Raw genomic sequence first — 22,357 nt, 5'->3', positions numbered from 1 at the left:
TTATTTACTTAAGGTAAATTAATAAAATTCTCCAGTGTTATTAATATTTTCTACAAAAAATAGTTATACCCATGGCATTATACTCTGGAAATTAATCCTTTTGTTTTAAGAAATTTAGAATTTTACATGTTTGTATCATTAGAAATATGATTCTTTTTGGACACAGCAAAAGCTCCTAGTAGGAGTTTGATGAGGAATAATATCAGCCAATCAGAAAATGCATTTGAGAACGTTTATTGAGGAGGTAGGCATACGAAACTTAATCCTCTTGGGTGTGGGCTGACCATATGGCCATAAGACGAAAAAGATCAGAGATAAGTAGCTACAAAGATGGAGATGGAGTGGAGGAGGACACAGAAACACAATTTGTGAGCAAGAGAGAAAATTGTTCTGTAGTATTGGGTGTTTCAGGATGTGATATCATAGAGAATTACAGAAGTTGGAGGTGCATAAGAAGGTAAAATCTTGGTTGCTGTCCCTCTCCAACCTTCTTTAATAATCCCATTTAAGGGGTCCTTAGATAAAAAAAATTAAGAAGAAAAATAGACATTGAAACACATGAACTAGAAATAAAAAGATTGACGCTGAATATACTAAGACAAAATCTACAGACCCCTATAAAACACTAAGAATCAGTATAATATTCTTCAACAAACTGAGACAAATTCTACTCACAACTAGGCAAAGATATTAAGAGCTTGGTTACAAAATACACAAACTCTAGCCTTGGCAACAGAAAATCCAATCTGAAATTATGCCACATTCAAAACATTCAAAACTTGTCCTTAAAATCAAATTTATATCAGTTTCAATTCCAAAATAATCTGTTACTTTTAACCTTAGTAGTGAATCATACAGTACTCCTTAACAGCGGGGAGATATGATTTATTAAAAAGTACACAAATGACTTAGAACACTGAAATTAAACTGAAAAGTTTTCAACTGAAAGTTTTCCTAGACATACAGAAAGACACTAGAAAAAAACATTTGCCAAAGAGGAAATGGAAGGACTCACAAAAATTTAAAAAGTGGAGAATTCTTATTTAAAATGTATGATTTTTTTATGGTTCTGGATGCCTTTATTTTTTACAAATATTTTTAAATGATAAACTACATGAAGACCCCTTATCATAGTGTCCAATGTTGTTCACAAATTCAGATTAAGATTGAACTTGACTTTTACTTGAAACAGGTCCTCTTTCATTTCTTAATGTATGGAAGACAGTTTAATCATGCAATAATGTATATTTAATAAAATAGAATAGTTGGGAAAGTGTGACAATAGCAAATTCACTTCAAACCTTCAGTCACATTGATTGGCAAGGTTTTGGAATCTTCAATATGGGGACTGTTTTGCAGATTTGTCCCTTTGTCTTTATTATACTCTTAAGGCTCAAGTCCACAGAAATGGAATGCTATCTTGTTCTCCATTTCCTGTGCGACCAGACAGGTTTGCCCTTCATCTCCATTACTGTTTGTTCTGGCCATAGAACCCTTAGGTGAAAAAAAATAGGTCAGACCTGAATATTAGTGGCTTAGAAACTGGGAACAAAAGAAACCGTTTCCTTGTATGCAGATGGTATCCTCTTCTTTCTTACAAAAGGTAGGAGAGTTCATTGCTAGTCATTTTAGGAATTTAGGATTTTAGTGTGTTTACAGGATATGGATTAAAGTGTATGTAGAGTCAGATCCTTCCCCTTCCAGATTCAGAGCGCTCACATGTGGAACAGTTCATCCCAATTAAAATAACACCAAATGGAATAAAATATCCCTTCATTTATAGAAAAACATTTACAATTTTGTATTTATATAAATTGAGCGATATTCCGCTAATGGCTAAAACTTGCAAGAATTCAGCTACTGTAGACTGGTATTCTCAGTCATTGATAATTAATGGCAGAATATATACATTAATGAGAGCTGCAGACTTTAGCACATTAAATTGTTGCATATCAATCTCCTAACCATTACAAGATTATAATGCTTCAAGGAAGGTTATTCATCTTTGTGTTCAAAATGTAAGCCTTTTGGAACCTTTTTGCATTTAATGTCTCAAGAGATTCTTGAGTAATGTTTTACCAAAACATTTACTGTATTCACATTATTAGAGGATATAATAAATCTGAATTGATCAAATATCAGCATAGGCAACAGTTGTGGACTACCTGCAGTAGTTGCCAAAAGGTGTATAATATTCAAATAGTATCATGCAATTCCTTCCTGTATCTCAAAAGCTAAATATATATACACCTCCAGAACAACCAGCTAACAAACTGAGAGGCAGTCATCAATTATTCGTCAAAACATAAGCCCCTATGACACTGTATTTCATTAAGTTCTTGAATATATAAGTACTTCAGATGTGGATGGTTGTATTATGTTTATCTCATTTTTTTGCACAGATAATGTTAGTCTAAGTGTTATTAATATATTGATACAACATGTATGGCAATCTGGCTTTGTGTAATGTTATACAGTATATGTTTCCTGTAAGAGGCAGTTACTGAACTGATTACTAGATAGCAACGCAAGGTCTTTACACTTTTAGACTTAATCAGTCACACACGAATATCATTTGGACACAGTCATGTTTCTTTATTCCAAGAGAATCTTTCAACTTGTTACATTTCTTCATCAAAATTTGTTAGTACTATCTCTTCAATTTATTAATCAGGTTTGACTGTCATTAAAGGGGGCATCATTTCTATATTTATAAATATTAATTGGAAAACTTTGTACAGTGTATCTTTCTTTTGTGTAAAATCTGGCTAATGAAGATCTAGACTCAGAGTGATATACTGTAACAGTAGTTAGCCATCTGTGGCTTTGGATTTGATTAAATGCATTACACTTAAGTTAAGCTGCAGATTGCACATACAAGTACCTGTAAGAAACAGATTGGCAGTGGGTGAAAGTTTTAGGCCAGAAGTACTGTATATGATAATTTTTTCGCCTGTTTCTGCAGTTTAGCCTCCCTGTGTCTTGGAAGTATTTGGTATGATAATTCCAATGACCTCAGCCATTGCTGAAACACAATGACTGCAGAGAAAGTGCCAGTTTATAATGCAATAAACAACTGTTAGTTTTTATCATTTATAATTAGGCTGGCAAATTGATCACGCATTTTGGTCCCGGCTCAGCTCCTCCAAGATTGCAACCACACGTTGACAACCACAACTTTGGTTGAGATTTGAGAGAGCTTTAAAGCTGATGGTGTTCTTTTTGCAGTAGTCCAGTTTGTACTTCACACCTTGTCAGAGGTACTAGTTTCATCAAATTCCCTAGGCTGCTTCTTACTTTAATAAGGTGACCCCTGAATGACAGGCATTAGACACTGACAAGTGTCTGTTCTGTGGTTAAACAGCCAGGTCTTGTCAGGATGAAGCCTCCTGATAACAGATTCAATTGTAGAACAGGTAAAATAACTTTGTGTGGTTCCTAGCATTTTTCCTTCATTGAAACTGCCTGAATATACTGCACATTGCCTCCGACAAACTGCCTCATACCGTATAGTGCATACAGTCCAAAACATCTACAAAACATGCGATGTATTTAATTTTTAAGTAGAGAAATGCACATTTAATATAGTGGGCTTGTATTGTTTTGTAGTTTTAAGATACAAGAACATTCTTCATGTAATATTCCCATGTACAGTATTTGAGGCTAGGCTTTAAACTTGATTTTCACAAAGTAGGAGCCACATTTTCAAATGACAATTTCTATTATGTTTTCTTTATTTCACACCAGAGGCTTCCAGCCTTTGCTGGCTGGGGAGGGTAGGGTGGGGGCGCATCACTTTCAATAGTTTTCCACACAGTCTGTTGTGGAGACCAATCATTATTATGAAGAATTCTACTATTAATTGTACAATATTAAACCCACAACTAAAGGCCATCATATCCATTACAGTACATGCATTTTTAGAACATCCCAATGCCATAAGAGTTTTAGTTTTGCACAGTAGATTAGTGGTGAAACATATAGTTCATCTATGTTTCTGGGAACTTTGTGGGCAGTCTGGCTGACCTGGATATCTGGTTGAAAACTACTGTTTTACAATCTTTTGCTTTAAGCTCTTCTGCAAGGTTGATTCAAAAATCATTATTAGACTTCTGTGTGTCTAATGAGATCAGAACTATAGATGTATATAGTTCTGTAGATGATGTCAGCAACAGTTATCCCCCTGTCCACTGTGTCTGCAGGAAGAGCCATCAAGCATGTGAAGGACGCTATCTTCACTCCGGAGGCAGGAATGAGGAGGGCCATTCCTAGAGTGCTGGTTGTTTTGACTGATGGACGATCTCAAGATGATGTCAACAAGGTTTCCAAAGAAATGCAGATGGAAGGTGTGTCAGACAAATGTTTCACTTTATGGTTTATTGTCGTAGTGGCAATATTTTTTTTGACAGAATGAAAATCTAAAGATTTTAACAAAGTGTGCAGAAATAATCAATGTCTTTATTCTGAATTAGTATTTTGTCGGTGTGATGGAAACCAGTTATAATGACATGGAGACCAGCTTAACAAACTGCAGGAGCTTTTAGCAGGGCAACACAAAAACATTAACAATTGTGTCTTGTGGTTTTGCAAATCCATGTCTGTCAGGACAATCTGTTACCCTGAGATTCTGATAATACTAATAATATATACTTTTTATGTACAAGCACTTTATTAAAGCACACACATTCTACACATATCAGAAGTAAAATAGTAATATAGTAGTACCATTGTATGAATGAAGCTCCTTGATAGAGTAAGAACACCTGAATCATAAGACCTCATATTTAAAAGTTTTATCATACTTGTGGAATAAGTCCTTAAATAATAATTATTATTATCTTATACCTGAACAAAAACACCCCAAAATCTATTCTAAATTTCACAGTGATCCACTACTGATTACAGACAATGGGAGTTATGTGATGAATCTGTATAGTTTTTGTTAGCACATGAGTCACAGAATTCTGCAGATGCTAAAGCCTTTTTTGTACCTTAAGATACCCCAGGAAGTAAGGTATTACAGTATTGCATCAATATTTTATGAGGCAGAGCAGAGGTCTCAAACAAGTAATGTTATGCAGGTGGAACAAATGATATTTCTAACATGTCAAACAACAGCACAGTCAAATGCAATATCAAGGTTTCTTACTTGGAGCCAACCAGTATAATTTCAGTCACAGTTTAACTTAAGAAACATTTAATTTCTGCAGTCTGATAATAAATGACATTATTATTCCAGGGCATTTTATTCAGAAATATTCCCTAGCTTGTGATCTCAATCACTGACTTAAACCCTTAACCTATTACAAAGGATTCCAGTTTATATACTCCCACTGACATGGCAGGAAAATCTTTTGTGCATGAATATTGAATTCATATGAAGTGTGTCATTAAAGATTCCTGCTTTCTCTCGAAACAGGCTACATCATTTTTGCTATTGGGTTTGCTGATGCTGACTATGGAGAATTAGTTAATATTGCCAGCAAGCCCAGTGAGAGGCATGTTTTCTTTGTGGATGATTTGGATGCTTTCAAAAAAATTGAGGAACAACTGGTAACCTTTGTCTGCGAAGCTGCGTCTGCAAGTAAGAAGTTAATTATATTTGGAAGGCCACTCACATTTTATCAAACAGCCCAAGAAAGCAATGTGAATGTGCAGTTTTATCCACCGTTGATAGTTTCAATAAAAAACAAGGTAAAATGAAATAATGTAACTTATCTCTGTTTACAGAAGACTTAACCACTAACTGCCTGTTATACTAATCACATTATTGAACAAGTCATATAAAAAGTTACATGTATATTTATGCCTTTAGTCATATTTAGAATAAACATGAACATAGTTTTTTAAACTTTTCTCTCTCTCTCTGGTTTTTCAGCCTGTCCATCTGTTCTAATGAGTGGCAATACCTTAGCAGGTAAAATACATGTCTCTTTGATTTAAAGCTGCATCGATTTAAAAGATGTGCCCTGTTGCATTGATGTATGGGCAAGCTTGTAGTCATAAATTTTTTAAGATCTTTAGAGACCTATTTTTGTTCAGAATTTTGTCATTTGGAAAGATAATTAAGCTAAATTGTATTGCCAGATTACATCTTTCAATGTGATGTTATAGTGTCATGTTTTTCTACTCAGGATGAGGTGCTGTGTATTGAAGAACAATCAGGAATATGTCTGTGGTGCTCTTTTTAATGTCAGTATCTAGAATGTTTGGTTTTATTTGTAGTCACACCTGGAGGTATAGAAGGACAAGTTCCAATATACATTCTGTTAGTGTTGTATGACCATAGTATACAGATAGTATAATATATCATAACAGCAGTAGCTTCTTAACAGATTCATGAACAGATTTCTTGAATTTAATAAAATGCTGACTGTGTTCTGCAGGGTTCAGGATGATGGAGATGTTTGGTCTTCTTGAGAACCAGTATGCCTCTGTTGATGGAGTGTCTATGGAGCCTGGAACTTTCAACAGCTTTCCCTGCTACAGGCTTCACAAGGATGCCCTCATCTCACAGCCCACAAAGTACGTTCCTCCCCTGCTTCGAGCTATGAAATAAATCTTTAAATTATCGCACAGTAAATAGAGAGTGAAGTAGGCAAACTGGGAATGAAGGCCATAATTCAAAACTCTGAAGTCTCATTGCATTCTTTCAGTAGTCAATATTCTTCCTTGTATTCCTTGAACAGTGAGAATTAATTACATTTGAAATCAGTGAACTAAACACTTATAACATGTCAAATTAATGCTGGCTTTTGTGCTTAGCTCAATACTTTTGCAATGACAGCTATATTACTGCTGTGTTTTAGAATAATATTTAGATAAAGTTTTCTTTTATGTTTACAAGGGGTGTTAACATTGGTGAATTACTTTTGTATTTACTTTTTATGGGAACTCCATCATTCCAAGTAAAAAGGAGCCTTGTGTATGTCAGCACCTCTTTAATTTTATTTTTGTCTAGACTTACTGAACACAATAAAAGAAAAATACTTTTTTCTTACAGTATGACTCTGGTGTGGATTGGTGGATTAGAGAACTGTTACTGCTGACCATATATAAAGTATAACAAACCACTGTATCAACTCGATATAAACTTGAAGGGAAAATATTAACTGAATCAATTCCAGAAATAGGTAAAATTATTAAAGGATACAAAAGGCCTGCAAGTGTGTCCACAGCCTCCTGGAGGCTGTTGTCAGAAAGTTTTGTTTTTTCATTGAACTAACTTTATTAATTATTTCCCACAGGTATCTACATCCAGAAGGACTGCCCTCAGACTACACCATCTCTGTAATATTCCGCCTTCTGCCTGAAACTCCCCAGGAGCCCTTTGCACTGTGGGAAATCCTCAACAAAGACAACGAGCCTCTCGTGGGAGTCATCCTAGACAGTGAGCATAGCTTCAGCTCTTCAAAGGCTACAACTGAGAGAAATCCTCGTTTTGAGAACAGTCAGCTAGGTCTTGGAACCAGTGATTTAGTTTTTATCATAAGACCTTTAGTCGGAATCGTCTCATAAGACTTGTCATGTTAACTATACCTTTCACTGCATTTACACATGGGTATGTGACGAAATACAGGTGATGATATTGACTTCAGCAATTATACTTAAAAGAAGTCAATTCAAAATATCTCGATATCCACAGCAAGACTGCATTTTATTTTGATTTAATATTCTCAGCTCAGGATTATTTGAGGAATGTCTGTACATCTGGACTTGCTACTAGTATGAAAAGACTATAAATATTTTTAGCTTATGTGCATTAATTATAGTAGTAAAGTAATTCAAGGTTAATAATCATCTTGTTATACACATTTTGAAGTCTGTTTTACTTAGTTGCACTTAATTTTTCAATTTCTATAAAACAAATGCCCAGGAAAATATTTTATAAAATAAATATATCCTTTTTATAAACCCAGATGGCGGGAAAACACTCACCTTCTTCAACTATGACTATAAAGGAGAATTCCAGACTGTGACATTTGAAGGGCCAGAGATCAGGAAGATTTTCCATGGCAGCTTCCACAAGGTTAGTGGTGATTTACTGAGTATACAGGTATACAGTATCACAGACTGAGACTGATTTTCTGAGTTTAAAAATACCAATGGAGAGGATGGTAGACACATACAGAGAATCCTCATAGAAACCTTGCCAGACATAGTACACTGCATTATGCTTTTTCTGACTGAACTCTGTATTCTGTATGACATTTATTCACACCCTTTAGATCAAAGAATCTTTTCTGAGATGGAATCCCTTTTTTCTGAAATACAACCTGGACCTATGAGTTAAAAAATAACGATCTAGTCTTATTTTACTTCTACCTAGCGTGTTGTAATATATATATATACTGTATATGTGATTGGAGAGCAATTTAATGGGTAATATGTGCTGTAAATTAACATAATGTTGTAATCTGTAGCTAAAAGTTTACCAGACTTTACTTGCTAATAGTTAGAAAAATGAGTTTTTGTCTGAAAATAGTGTATGAGTATCTTCATAATTCTGTTTATATTTTTAATGTATTCCATTCAATTTTCCATTCTTTCTATTGCATGTGCAGAAATAATTTTGTTTCTCTTTGATTCCAATACATTATGTTTCTGTCTCTGATAAATGCTAATATATTCAAATGCTCCTGTATATCTTGGTGTAACATTGCCTCCTGTTATTATCTGACAATGTGACAAGCAAGCGCAAGTTGGGAAGCTGTACGTAAAGATGTGAAGCATCCTGATGTATTCTGACATTTCCTACTGTAACTGTGTTTTAGTTATTAAATCTTTCAGCAGTAACACATATAACACCGAATGATTCCAGAGGCACATTCTTATTGTCCATCTTCTCATTTTCCAAGATTAATCCAATTCGAGGTTGCAGGGGAACGGGAGTCTACCTGAGGCAGGGTACACCCTGGATTGGACGCCAGGGCATCGCAGGGCAGACACATAGACACAAATACAGGCACATACAGACGCGTACCAGGGCCAGTTTCACAGAAGCCAGTTAATTACAAATATGTCTTTGGACTGTGAGAGTAAACCGGGGGATCTGGAGGAAACCCATGCAAACATTCAAACACATAAAGTCCATGCAGGTAGCACTCCAGGTCTGAAATTAAACCCAGGGGCTTTGCGCTCCATGTCTTAGCCACTGTGCCACCCACATACATATTATGTAGATCCATAATTTAAAATATTTAGGTTATGAACTATAAACAAAACTGAAACATGACTCTGGGTTCCTCTGGGTTCCTTGGTACACTCTTAACCTCAAAGAAAATATTAAATTTGATTAGAATGTAGATTAGAATTATACACTAGTCACTTTACCAGAATAGGTACTTCAAACCAGCAAGAAAATGAAACTAGAAGCTAGATGATAAAGAAGGGTGCATTCCACTGCTAATAGGCACTTCTTCATGTCCTTAATGTCTTTGTTAATGGACAGGCCAATCTTACTAGTATTTTGACTGCTGATGATGTAACTGTATAGTTTCTTTTTCTTATGTCATTTAGTTATGTGTATATTATTCCAAATCCAAAGACAGTGTACATAACTAAAATAATTAAAATTTATTTAAGTGATTTAAAAAGGGATTTTAGAAGTATTCTGGAGGAGTTATATACATTTGTCTAAACAGTTGTAAAAGTTTTATAATTGATTCTGTAGGAATTATGTTAATTTCCAGATATATTCAGTGGAACTTGACTATATTTCAGATTAACTGGTGAAAATCAAAATAATTGAAATCTCACATCTCTTAATGTAATCTCTCAAACTTTAGTTTGGTATTGGATTTACTGCTTGGATCATTTTCTGCTGTGGTTCAAACTGTCATATACTGTATGAATTTTACTAATTCAGTCATTTTTAAATCAGAGCTTTTTGGCAAATTAAAGAAATGAGTATGATGACAAGCTCATTTACTGTATTATCGTATTCATGTAGATTAAAAGCAAGTATATCCTACAGTATGTGCAGTTTTGACAGAATTTGAATAGGTAATTGTCCTTTTTCTTCTTTAAATGCATCTGTGGTTAAAACGAGAATGCTCTTCATTTTTTTCACAATTAATAGAAAACACACTCATGGTCTCCTTCTGCATAAGAAAAGTTTATGTGTACAGCTTTTTCGAAATGTAAACATGTTTTAGTGAGATTGACACTTTCAATATAGCTGACCTTGGAAGTAATGTACTATGAATTGTTATGACAGCTTTAAAAGAAGAAAACTAAATAATGTGTGCTTTAGGAAACAATATTTGTTTTCTGCTGAGCTTGTTATCTTATTAGTGAAGTTTATTAGTTTTATAGACATTTTAGTTTATACCATATCATTTTTACTAACCTTATGTAATTAAATTACTTATAGTTGGGTTGAAGAAGTAATTGACATTAAAATATTGTAGTTGTTGCATTTTTCTTTAGATATTATATTAATGCAGCATAGTTTATATTAATTCTATCGGACATTGCAATCTAATTTAATGTCTAGGAATTACGAATCATTCAACATCATTATAAAAGGATGAAGTCTTCCTTTGTCATATCATAATATTAAAAAAATGATGATTTTTCTTTTTAGCTTTTCTTTGTTTGAAGCTCAATTTTCTCCAAACGTTGAGCACTGCAAAATACATTTGCAGTATGTCCTAAAAGGACTGATAAAAAACTGTAAAAAAAAAATGTGTACACCAACAGTTAACTGATTTGGAACTATATTTGCCTTAAATTTACTAATGCTGTTTTGAATAATTTAAAACTTCAGTGTATCCTATGTCTTTTTAAAATGAAACCCCTTTAATGTATTTAGTGCAAAAATAGATATTGGACTGACTCCTTTCAAAGGGCAAGAAACTAAAGCAACGATAGTTTTTTGTTGCACGTCTTCACAGAAAGGAGTTTCTATTTCTAGCAGTTGTAATTTTAAGAAGATACCATTTTGAAGAACTTGAATCATATCCAATAAAAATGCTGACTTTTGAATTCTTCTCTGCACTGGAAAGGAACAATCTTATACACAGACACAGATGTATCAAGAACTATAATACGGTTCAAGATGGTCTGTGCCTTTTAAAATATTTTAGAGAAAATAAACAAAGTCATTCAGTTTCCAAATCATGGTACTCAAAGAGGCTGGGGGGGGTTTGTTGAACACAAAGAGCAGGAAAAATATGGCATTGTAGAAAATGGATCAATGTATCATATTAGCAAATGAAGAATTTATTTTAACGTTGGACTCTTGTTCCTCTGTTTGGTTCTCTGATTTTTTCAACATTTCACTTTTACAGTGACTTTACTTCAAAACCCAAACCACCACTCAGAGTTGTGATATTACATGCATTTAACATCATAATCCTGCTACTGCTTAGAAATGTACAGTATGCTTAATTAGAAACATAGAAGTTAACTGAAGGTTCATAACAGTAAATGTTTCAGGAATGCGTAGCCATTAGTAATAAAGTGTTTTTTTAGTTATTCTTAACCTATGAACTATAGAGTTGTTTTGTTCTACTAGAAGCCTGTAGCCAGAGCTGCCTTCAGCTGATGAGAATATTGACAGCTACACACAAAAATACAAACCCACTGAACTATAGAAAATTGAGTTTCAGTCCAAAAAAACATTAAACTACCTCACAGCTCTGACAATTTAAATGGATCTTGATATAGTTATAAACATTGTCTCACTTGATATTAGCTTCAAAGTCATGTAACTGGAAAAACATATTTTATGACAAACCATTAAAAAATATATTCAGTCACTTGTTGTGTTAACCTTTACCTAACCAAGCTATAATATTTATTTCAGTATTTGTCGGAGCTGATCCTGTGGATAATGTCTGAAAAAGCAACCGAGCAATGGATTAAGTTGATAGCTGGTAGTGGCAATTACTTGTATCAAAATAGAATTTGGAAACACACCAAAAAAAAACTGAATATAATTTATTTTAGACACAGACAAAAATTCAAGTCTAAAACTAAATATGATTCAATGCATGGATTCGATCATCATATTGTAATGATATTGTATAAGTAGATCAAATGCTAAAATATCATGTAATTCATCACAGTGTAATTCACTTGGAGGATATTAAGGATCTGATATGTTGATTGTACAGCCCACGAAGATACAATACCTTCAGTCAACTAGTTAAGTACAGCTATTGGAACAATAAAAAAAATCCATATCAAGTCATTTATCTGTTGTAACATTAGAAAGAGAATCATGGCATTTCATTATCTACTGTATATGACAAACATTCTTACTTTTGTATTATTGTCATAGAATACTACAGTATGTTAGCCTTATCCTGTTGTAAATAGATCTTCTTAAGCCCCCACTGCTATCTTTAACCTGAGAGCTTTAACAACACTTCTTCTGAAGTTGTTGTAATTGCAACGGTTTTAAATTTGATTAGAAATGTCTTTGGCTAGTGGTGAAACAGAAAGCAGTTATGTCACATACTGTACAGTAAGCAGAGGATATAAATGATCCTTTCAGCTAAGCACACCCTTACAGTCACCATACTTTGACAGTTAATACTGTCCCTGACAAGAGTCTTTAGAGAATTTCTACACTTTCGATTCAGGTGTCAGGGAATAGGTTTGGCTTTAAAGAAACTCATCATCTGTCTTCTCCACAGCTGCATGTAGCTATCAGCAAGACCACTGCCAAAGTTGTTATCGACTGCAAAGTTGTGGGGGAGAAGCCTATTAATGCTGCTGGCAACATCACTGTGGATGGTGTAGAGATCCTGGGAAGAATGGTGAGATCAAGAGGAAAGAGGGACAACTCTGCACCAGTAAGTTAATACAGGTTATTAAATGTAATGCAGTAAATCAATACCAGTACTTTTCCATTCAATGGAATGCCTATAAACTCATGGAGGTGCTTTTGAGCTTTTGATTCAGGATGCCATTGTATCTTAAATACTAGAGTTAACAGCATGAAGATAAATGCCCCTTGGTCAATTGATTCACTTTGAATGTATTCATGAAATGTACCCTGGACTCTTATTTTTTTTGCTTTTTATGAACAATGTTTTTCATTGCTAAATATCATGACAGAATAAGATTTGTTTTTCTAAAGCTGTTTTTTAAAGCTGTTGAATATTATTCTTCTAGATTTCTAATTCAGGACACAAGAGCTTCAGTTTAGGAGGTGTTTATTGTTTTTTCTTTGCATATGTACTGAGCTTTTTTCATTTCGTTATCTTTTCTACTGAATGTCTTAAATTTTACAGTTACTTTTCGCAAACAAAGTATGAAATTTCATGTTCTGTTAATCCATAGCATATAAAATAGGATGTCATGCGTGGCAGAGAACATGCAGCAGTCTGGATTACTAATTGTAGTATCAACATGCTAATTTAAATTGTATGCAATAAATTAGTTACTGTATATACCAAGACTAAAAATACAATATTGGTTCCACTACTCATTTGGTGCATTTTAATGCGTCATAGTATGTAATCCAATCCAACATTAAATCTTATCCATGTTTACATCCAAACTCTTAAAATGCATCAGCTTTAACCTAACAGAGATATTAATACATCTCTTTACAAAAAATAATAAATACTGTATAGGATAAATCAACCTCTTTTTGCATGAAATACATAGTATTGTTTTTAATTGATATACAGTAGTACCTCACCTTGAAATATTGTATAGCAAACTCAAACAAGCACCATACGAGCCTGCAAACCAAGGAATAAATCTTAACAGCCCTATGCAAAGAATTTAGAAAATGCAAAAAGTATTATTCCAAAGAAAAAGTAAAAGTAATATTTTATTGATATTTGTTAATAGTACAAAGTAAACAATTTTGTATTAAAGTGTGTATTGAAGAAATCACTGGTAAAGTGTGTTGCATATATTCTTAAATTAATAGTTATTGAATAGCTTATTTTGCATGATACTTATTAAGAGAACATAGATTTTTTTTCTTATCGTGCTTAATTATGGTATTCGATTCTGGTTCTGAAGTGCATTCAGAAAATGAAAATGAAAGGAACATACTTTGGTTTTGGATTCAAGTCTCTTAGTATTGAATTTGATCTGAATTAAGATATGTGTTGAATCTAATTATCAAATTATATCATGTGTTGTTGTCTTTTGTTTGTATCAGGATGTACTGTGTAAGGGACTTTGCTTAAAAGTTGTACCTAAACTGTGGGCCTCCAGACAGCTCAACCAGTGGAGGTACTGAGCTCTGAACACAAGTTAAACTCTGTGGCCCAGGTGTTGCGAATTCGGTTGTGTCAATTCAAATGGGTCATGCCACAGACTGCACAACTAATAGAGCTCCACTGGGGCAGGTTTAGGATTAGTCAGACAGGGCTATCTCTGTTCTTGGTGAAACAGTGCGTTTTCAATGTCACTTAGGGACGTGGCACTCCTCCAGTCAGTGCAAATCATCCTGTAAACTGGTCTAGAGCTCTCAGTGTGTCAAAGGATGAATTCCTAAATGGGTGGGCAGGCCGGAGGAGTACAAGAGGCTCAGTGCTGTGAGCCATGACGTTATGGACAACTTAGTAATTTAGTATCTAAAAAGCACATCTAAAACCCAACTGCAGTTGTAAGATATTTTGTGAAAGACTACAGCATTCTCAAACAAAAACATGTGATAACGCGCTTTGTTAAGTTTTATTGAATTAAAGGCACAAAAAACAGGAGGTTCCAGGTTAAAAGTGGTTGCTCTGCTTATGTTTGGTCTGTTTCTCAAGGTGATTGTTGGGGATATTTTTTGTTAGGCCAGCTTTTGTTTTTAGTGTACATCAAAAACATTTTATTTAAAGTAACTCCTTACATTCCCTACAGTACTATTAGCATTTTTAGCCTTATGGTAATAGCACTGACAAAGGTAAGGTGTTAGTGTTTTAAAAAGATGGTTGTTACCATCCTGTTCTGGATAACGAGAAGTGATAATTAATTTCACTTTCTCCCTCTTTCCTCATTCTGTCTGTACATTTCATTTTCTTCATAATCAGTTTTAAAAAAACATTTTGTATTGTTGCGTACAGTATGGTAGACTCAAAATAGTGTGCATGTTTCTTTGTCTCCTCGGTATTTATCCTCCGCTGATCTGTTTGTGTTCCTGTGTCCCCCAGTTCCAGCTTCAGATGTTTGACATAGTTTGCAGTACATCGTGGGCCAGCAGGGATAAGTGCTGTGAGCTCCCAGGACTGGTAAGTGGGAACAATATCTGCAGAGATCTGCAGCTCAGTGGGAGGTTCCTTCACAAGAACATCCTGCTAGTTTCATCAGACAGTATTACAAGAATAATTTATGCAGTGAAAGTCAATAGGGGTTGAATTTAGAAACTCACGTGAGAGTAAACATACAGTAATCTCAAATAGACACACATTTTCCTTTACTTCACTATACTGTACATGTTATCACTAATGGTGCCATTTTTCTTTTTAAATGTATTGTGATCTTATGTGGCATTCTGTATGTTAACTTTTACTTAAAAAATAGTTCTTATCATTATACAATGCTATCCCAGTGTACTGTGAACTGTTATTGTTTGCATCCCTTTTGATATAGTAAGGTTGTGGTTCACATTTCAAACATAAAACAGTTCTATTCAAATGTTCCCAAATAAACAGTATGGAGCACGTCAATAAATTCTTTCTATACTGGAACTCGCCAGATTAGACACTGGTTCAAGTGGGAAGCAACACCAGTTTGTGTTGGCTGCAAAGGAAGGTTTATTCCATGCTGGAAAGTGGAAAGGTTTCAGAAATAAATGTTGGATGAATTGAGAAAAGGTAAAATTCAAGCTGCGTTTTCAAATGAACATACTGCAGAGATCACTGTACTGTACGTTGTATGAGTTGCTTGAACACAAACTAAAACATTTTCAAGATTAACTCCAGAACAGGCTGTTTGAAGAACAAAAAGTGCCGTATTAAAGACAAAGAATCTCTTTTATTTGCTTCATGACTATAAGAATAGCGAATCCCACTGTGTTATAATATTATGAGCACAGGCAGAGAAATTTAAGAAGAAGAATGTAAGAAACGTTATGAGGAGGTCATTTGGCCAATATAACCATATTGGTTTAAGCACTGTGAAGATCAACACAATCTTAAAGCAAGCATGGGGTAGCTGTCACTCTTGAAGAGGAGCCATTACAAGGGTTTCTGTCTGTGGAAAAATCAAATCATGAAGATTAAGATATTTTTAAAGCACTGTTTTCTTGTAAATGGAAAAATGCCTCACAATCCATAGTTCTTACATGTAAGGACTGAATTTCAAGAAGTGAGTAAAGTGACTGTAAGCTTAAGCCTTGTTGCCTTTTTTGAACATTTTCTGTAGTTAAAATTCTTACCATCTAATCTAAAATATTATGTCAATTTTCTTATATCAAACCTGTTTTACTATCTGAAATATAAGTGCTTAGCAATTTGAAATGTGCACTTTATAGTAATATACAGTACTGTAGTAGCTGAAATGCATAAAGACTGGCAAATTATGTATTTTCAGAAAATGCTACCATTCCACCCCCTTCCCTTTTCCTGGAGATCTGCGATTTGAGGCATTTTTAATTTTTAGGAGGAATACAAGGAAATAATGTGTATAGTTTATTATGTAGCATTTTAAATGGAGAAGCTCTGCAGCCTTCTGTCAGATCAAAAATGCAGTTGGTGGGTTTTAATGAAAGGTAAACAGAGGAGCAAGCCTATGAATTTTAATAGAATCTCAAAGCACATGCACTGATTATTTTTTTTACATCATTGTACTCAGATATTTTTAACTTTAAACTATAACATACAGGCCTTATGAGTCCCCTCTTCTGACATTTTTTCTAAACGTAAAATCCCCCAAATTTGACTATATTCCAAAAAGTGTACCATACATTACAGTTTAATAATAATAATAATGATGATGGGTGTCTGGTCAAGATTCTGGCTGCCAAATTCTGAACATATTTTTATTCAGTTTATTCAGTGTGTCATTCAGTATAGTTTCTAAATGTAGGTTATTTATAGATTTCAATGTAAAACAGTTGGAAAGGTGTTTCCTACATGTATAACACATGGTTTATTAATTTGGCATTAAGACTTTCATTATACGACAGAACACAAATAATGCAGTCCACCCAATAGATCCTAGCTCCTATATTATAATGGGGTAACACTGCATTAAGGTTATTCAAATGCATGGTAATGATCGTGGTCTTGCAGTATACACTGTATACTGTTAGGTAGTTTTCATAATGTACAGTACAAATTTATAAATGTGAAAGTATGATGAATTATATTGTTCTGGGTGGCAGTGATATATGCTGTATTAATACTGGCAGACAAATGCAATAACAGTATAAACAACCTTAAGCATGCAAAACTTATATGTAGAGTACAGATTATATACAAGAAGCTCTCTGTAGAAACCTGTAAGTTTTTGTATTTTTACGAGGGTTTTGTATTTTTAATCCTGAGTAATATTTTCTCAAGCTTTTTTTTGGTAAATGTGCCAATCACAACTTCTCAAAAGTGATGGAATTTGCAGAACATTTCCGGAACACAGTTGGAACATTTGATCTCTTATTTACTCCGTGTCATTGTGTGTGGTTTTTATCATCATCAACTAAACCAACTGGTGGAAAGCAGAGAGCACGGAGAAGGCAGATTCACTCATGTGTGTCTGTGTGATTTGTGTGTTGCAGAGAGTGGAAGAGAACTGCCCAGCCATGCCACATGCGTGTACGTGCTCTCAGGACAGCAAAGGACCCCCTGGACCCCCGGGAACATCTGTAAGGAGCTTCATACCCTCTGTGTTCGAGCGAGTGAGGCGTGAATACACACTGCGAGAGACCTCAGAAATTCAGCTAGACCGTACTTTTGGTGTGACTGTTATTATTGTTGGATCATACATAGGTCTCTTCCATTGTTATTACTGGATATAGGCATCCTTTTCACTTCTCTTTGAGCTCCATCTGGCCTTGTATTGTTTTTTTTAACAAGTGGAAGAAGGAAGAGGGGAGCAGGCGGGGATGAACCAGATCGGGGAATTTAGAAATGTCACGTTAGTGCAGAGTATCGATTCCATCTGGAATACAGTGTCTGTTTTTTGAAGCCGATGGGGGAAACATTTTAGAATACTGAACACCTGATGGCAAGAAAGGTGAATATGAATTGAAATAATTGAGCGTGATCTGTTTTATAATATCTTAGCTTCATTTCTTACATATGTTCACACATGATTAGTTCCGAGCTGAGTTATTTTGAAGTTTTAAACAGATTTTGCCACATTCCCCTTATTGTTTTTGTAATAATATCCCTACACTCACGAGGTGTTAGAGCACTTGTACTTTCAGTACTTTCTTTTACTCTCCATTCATCCATCCATTTTCCAACTTCTACTTCTGACTCGGGGTCTGGCAAGGCTGCTAGAGCCAGGCAGTGGGTGCAAGGGGGATACACCCTGGATGGGACGTCAGTCACAGACACAGACATGCACACACTCACACCAGGGCCACTTTCACCAAAGCCAATTAACCTATAAAAGTGTCTTTGGACTGTGGAAGGAAACTGGAGGACCCAGAGGAAATCCAACATGGGATGAATATAAAAATTCGACACGCGTAGCAGCCCAGGTCTGGGATTGAACCCAGGACCCCAGCACTGCAAAGCAGAGCAGCACGTCTAACCACTATGTGATCGTGCTTCCCTGCCAGTACTCTTAATATACAGCTAATATAAGATCTATAGCAAAAGTTTATACATGTAAATACAAATTACAAGGTCTGTTTTATATCACAGAGTAAATATACCCTTGTTATTCTCTTTCTAAAGACCACTGCTGTTTTAACAACTCTATTCAGTGCTCTATAACCCATTAGCCTAATTGATTTGTTATTTATTGATTTTTGCTACATGCTGAAACTTTATGATTACTGACTCGAAAGTTTTGAAGCCCTCTGGGTGTAATTAATGTGGCTGCACCGAGCTAACACAACAGGAAGAAAGACAATTATTCTAAAGCGCTTGCAGGAGTCATTGTAGTAACTTGTAGAGCTTAGTGCCTGGAGTTATAGTGCTGCTGACTACTTTATTGTTAAAACGACATCTGGGGTAAGGGTTGGCATAATTGCCCTGTGTGGCTGAAGACCTAATGAAACAGATTGTGTGAGTTCATGAAAGAACTGGGACCTCATTACTTTTGCTGCTCTTAAAGTTGTGTCTTCTGCCATCTGCAGAGTGTCCTCATGTCATTGGAAAAAGGGAAAATACTGTCCTATGATGGCTGTCATTTAAGGTCATTTCACCCGGACTCTTTCTTCAATGCTGTTATAACTTCTTTAATCCTTGGATGAATGGGGGAAAGTATCTTTATATAAATCCAGAACCTGGATATGGGGGCTAATTGGAAGTGTTCTCAGTGTTTCTCACTATGTGTGTCGGAATTACAGGGTGGTCCTGGTATCAGAGGCCCAAGAGGAGAACGTGGAGAACCAGGCTTAGTGGTAAAGTATATTCTGCAAGATATAATTTACACACATGAAATTCAAAACTGAAAAAGGCTGTAAAATATTTCCATATTTGTATGGGACCTTAAGGGATTATTATTTTATTCATTTCTAACATGACATTTGAACTATTTTTTTTTACTGTATATATACAGTAGCAGAAAATTATTTGACCTGTTCAAGAAATTGAGAAGGTAACTCAGCAGATTATTTCTGACATTATTGTACTCCTGAAAGATGTACATGGGAGATTCAGGGTTATACTGACCTAAATTATTATAATACATAAATGTAATGTAAAATAACATATTAAAGTGAGTTCACACTTTAACAAAATCCTCACAATGGGCAATCATCATATTTCCTATGAAACCCATTCTCTGCTAATTTTTGACAATTACCTGTTTGAAACAGCTGTTACTGTACATTATTTTCATCATCTGAGATGGTGATGTCCCTAAGGGTTGTCCCCCTTTGGACTAACAGACATCCAAGAAGTTTTTTACGATTTGGTAAAGAGTCATAGTCATAGGAACAACCAGCTATGTTCTCATTGTTCCATGATTGACCATCTGGAATGACTCCGGGATTAAGGATAATAATAATAATAATAATAATAATAATAATAATAATTGCTTACACTTATATAGCACTTTTCTGGACACTCCACTCAAAGCACTTTACAGGTAATGGGGACTCCCCTCCACCACCACCACCAATGTGCAGCATCCACCTGGCAGCCATAGTGCACTAGAACACTCACCACACATCACCTATCAGTGGGGAGGAGAGCAGAGTAATGAAGCCAATTCATAGATGGGGATTATTAGGAGGCCATGATTGGTAAGGGCCAATGGGAAATTTGGCCAGGATGAGAAACACCCTGGGATTTTTAATGACCACAGAGAGTCAGGACCTCGGTTTTATGTCTCATCCAAAGGGAGGTTCCTGTTTACAGTATAGTGTCCCCGTCACTATACTGGGGCATTAGGACCCACACAGACTGCAGAGTGAGCGCCCCCTGCTGGCCCCACTAACACCTATTCCAGCAGCAACCTTAGATTTCCCAGGAGGTCTCTCATCCAGGTACTGAACAGGCTCACAGCTTCTTAGCTTCATTGCCAGCTGTGAGTTGCAGGGTGATATGGCTGCTGGATTAAGGCAGTCATGTCCATAGTATGGAAACTCATTAGAAAATAAAGCATTCTTCTATGATTTCTGTATACTGCCCACAATACTTGTTTTTATCACTGTGAAACTTACAGTGGCTGGAAAAAGAGGCTGTGACTGAATGGGCAGAATGTAGTAAACTCTTTAATGAACCAGAGAGTCTGTCAATGGCAAATAAAAGCCGTCTGAGCACGTTGTTACAAAGAGTGAATTGCCCCTTTTTATAGCATGTAATAGCTTTTAAACGGGTAAACGGAACTCCTTGTTTATGAAGTAGACCCTCCTTGGAACATGCTGAAGACTTACTTTTCTAGGCGATTTTCTACCGATTTGCAGGGTATCCTAAAATCAACCTTTTCTCTGTGACAGGGACCACAAGGGCCTGCAGGAGACATTGGATTGCCAGGACCCCAGGGCCCCCCAGGGCCTCAGGGACCGAGTGGACTTTCCATTCAGGGGCCCCCGGTAAGACAGCTGTTTCCATCAGACAGGCCAGAACTGGCAATAAGTAAAGAAGGAAGGCCAGCCTAGAGTTAGGGTTACAAGAGCCTTCCAATTTTGACTCTACTTCTGCTTCAGCTTCCATTTGAAATGTCATTATTGAGAATGTTTACCAAATCAAATGGGTTTTCTTAACACTTTTATTATGACCCAGTTTTGGAATCACAATTCCTGAGGTGTGCAATAAAATGTACTTTTGGTGTTATGTCACAACGTTTAGACTGAAATAACATTCACTTTGTTAATGTAAAGTCTTATGTGGAAATAGTTGCCAGCTGGGAAACTTATTTTATTAATTACTCTAGAGATGCTGGATAATGTTAAAGCATTGGAATCTGTCCACTGAGTTCTTTACTTGTAAGTGTTTTAAGCAACAGCAATAAATGTGTGAAACCAGGATATACTTAATTTCGTTTTGAACCTTTGAAGCAGAAATTATAGCACACATTTGTTTTTACCAGCTTTTTTCTCCAGTGCGCAAAAATAAAAAAATATATTTTTGATTGTGGTACAGAGGTGACCCTGAATTAGAAATTTCTTATTGACTTTTTAGATACCGTATGCTTGTGTGTTTTTGATTGTGAGGGTGATGTGTGCCTGACTATTTTTCAGGGTTCTCCTGGAGAGAAAGGGGAGAAGGGGGAAAATGGCCCACCAGGAACACAGGTAATGACACATTTCTAGAATTCACATCAAATTACATATTTTCAACATGTGAAGTGCACATTTTCAACAAATTTAAACACAGTAGCATTTCACCAATTCACATATTACCCGAAGAATAGAATACTTCAGATATTATATTGTTTAATGCTTAGTTTTATACCAGTGCTTAACACTGAACAAGATATTGGGATGATAATTTTAAAGGTGTCATTTGTCACTCCCAACATCATAACCTCACGCTGAGTGCAAATTCTCTACATTGGCAGGGGGTGAAAGCTGTTATAGCACAACAGTGTACTTATGTATTTCCAACTGCTATTAGATGTTTACATACAAGTAGTTTTTTTTTCAATACTCACATTTTAAAAAGAAATTAGGATTTAATACAGTGCCATCCTGAACTTTTTTCTTCTGTCTATTTGTTTCTATGTATGAAATTGCACTGACACTTTTTTGAAGGTTTCATGTCTCAAGAAGTCCTTCCCTGGCAATTATATATAGCAGGTAAAAAAAAAAATGTTAGGAATTTAATTTTAA

General features: G+C 35.3%; 1 protein-coding gene across 3 annotated transcripts in view; it reads left to right on the top strand.

Annotated features, from left to right (window-relative positions):
* Window positions 1–22,357, top strand: part of col14a1a (collagen, type XIV, alpha 1a) — a 105,525-nt gene that overhangs the window by 63,430 nt on the left and 19,738 nt on the right. For all 3 annotated transcript variants that reach the window (XM_088600969.1, XM_088600971.1, XM_088600970.1), the window contains 12 exons: window positions 4,203–4,346; window positions 5,420–5,584; window positions 5,879–5,917; window positions 6,387–6,525; window positions 7,248–7,390; window positions 7,920–8,029; window positions 12,648–12,806; window positions 15,117–15,194; window positions 17,681–17,767; window positions 19,427–19,480; window positions 21,023–21,118; window positions 21,767–21,820. In XM_088600969.1, coding sequence (XP_088457095.1) covers window positions 4,203–4,346; window positions 5,420–5,584; window positions 5,879–5,917; window positions 6,387–6,525; window positions 7,248–7,390; window positions 7,920–8,029; window positions 12,648–12,806; window positions 15,117–15,194; window positions 17,681–17,767; window positions 19,427–19,480; window positions 21,023–21,118; window positions 21,767–21,820 — 1,268 coding nt within the window. The remainder of the gene's footprint in view (window positions 1–4,202; window positions 4,347–5,419; window positions 5,585–5,878; window positions 5,918–6,386; window positions 6,526–7,247; window positions 7,391–7,919; window positions 8,030–12,647; window positions 12,807–15,116; window positions 15,195–17,680; window positions 17,768–19,426; window positions 19,481–21,022; window positions 21,119–21,766; window positions 21,821–22,357) is intronic.

Source organism: Lepisosteus platostomus, chromosome 12, assembly GCF_059453375.1.
Source record: "Lepisosteus platostomus isolate fLepPlt1 chromosome 12, fLepPlt1.hap1, whole genome shotgun sequence".
NCBI lineage: Eukaryota > Metazoa > Chordata > Actinopteri > Semionotiformes > Lepisosteidae > Lepisosteus > Lepisosteus platostomus.
Note: the sequence above shows the minus strand (reverse complement) of the source record. Positions and strands in the feature narration are given on the sequence as shown.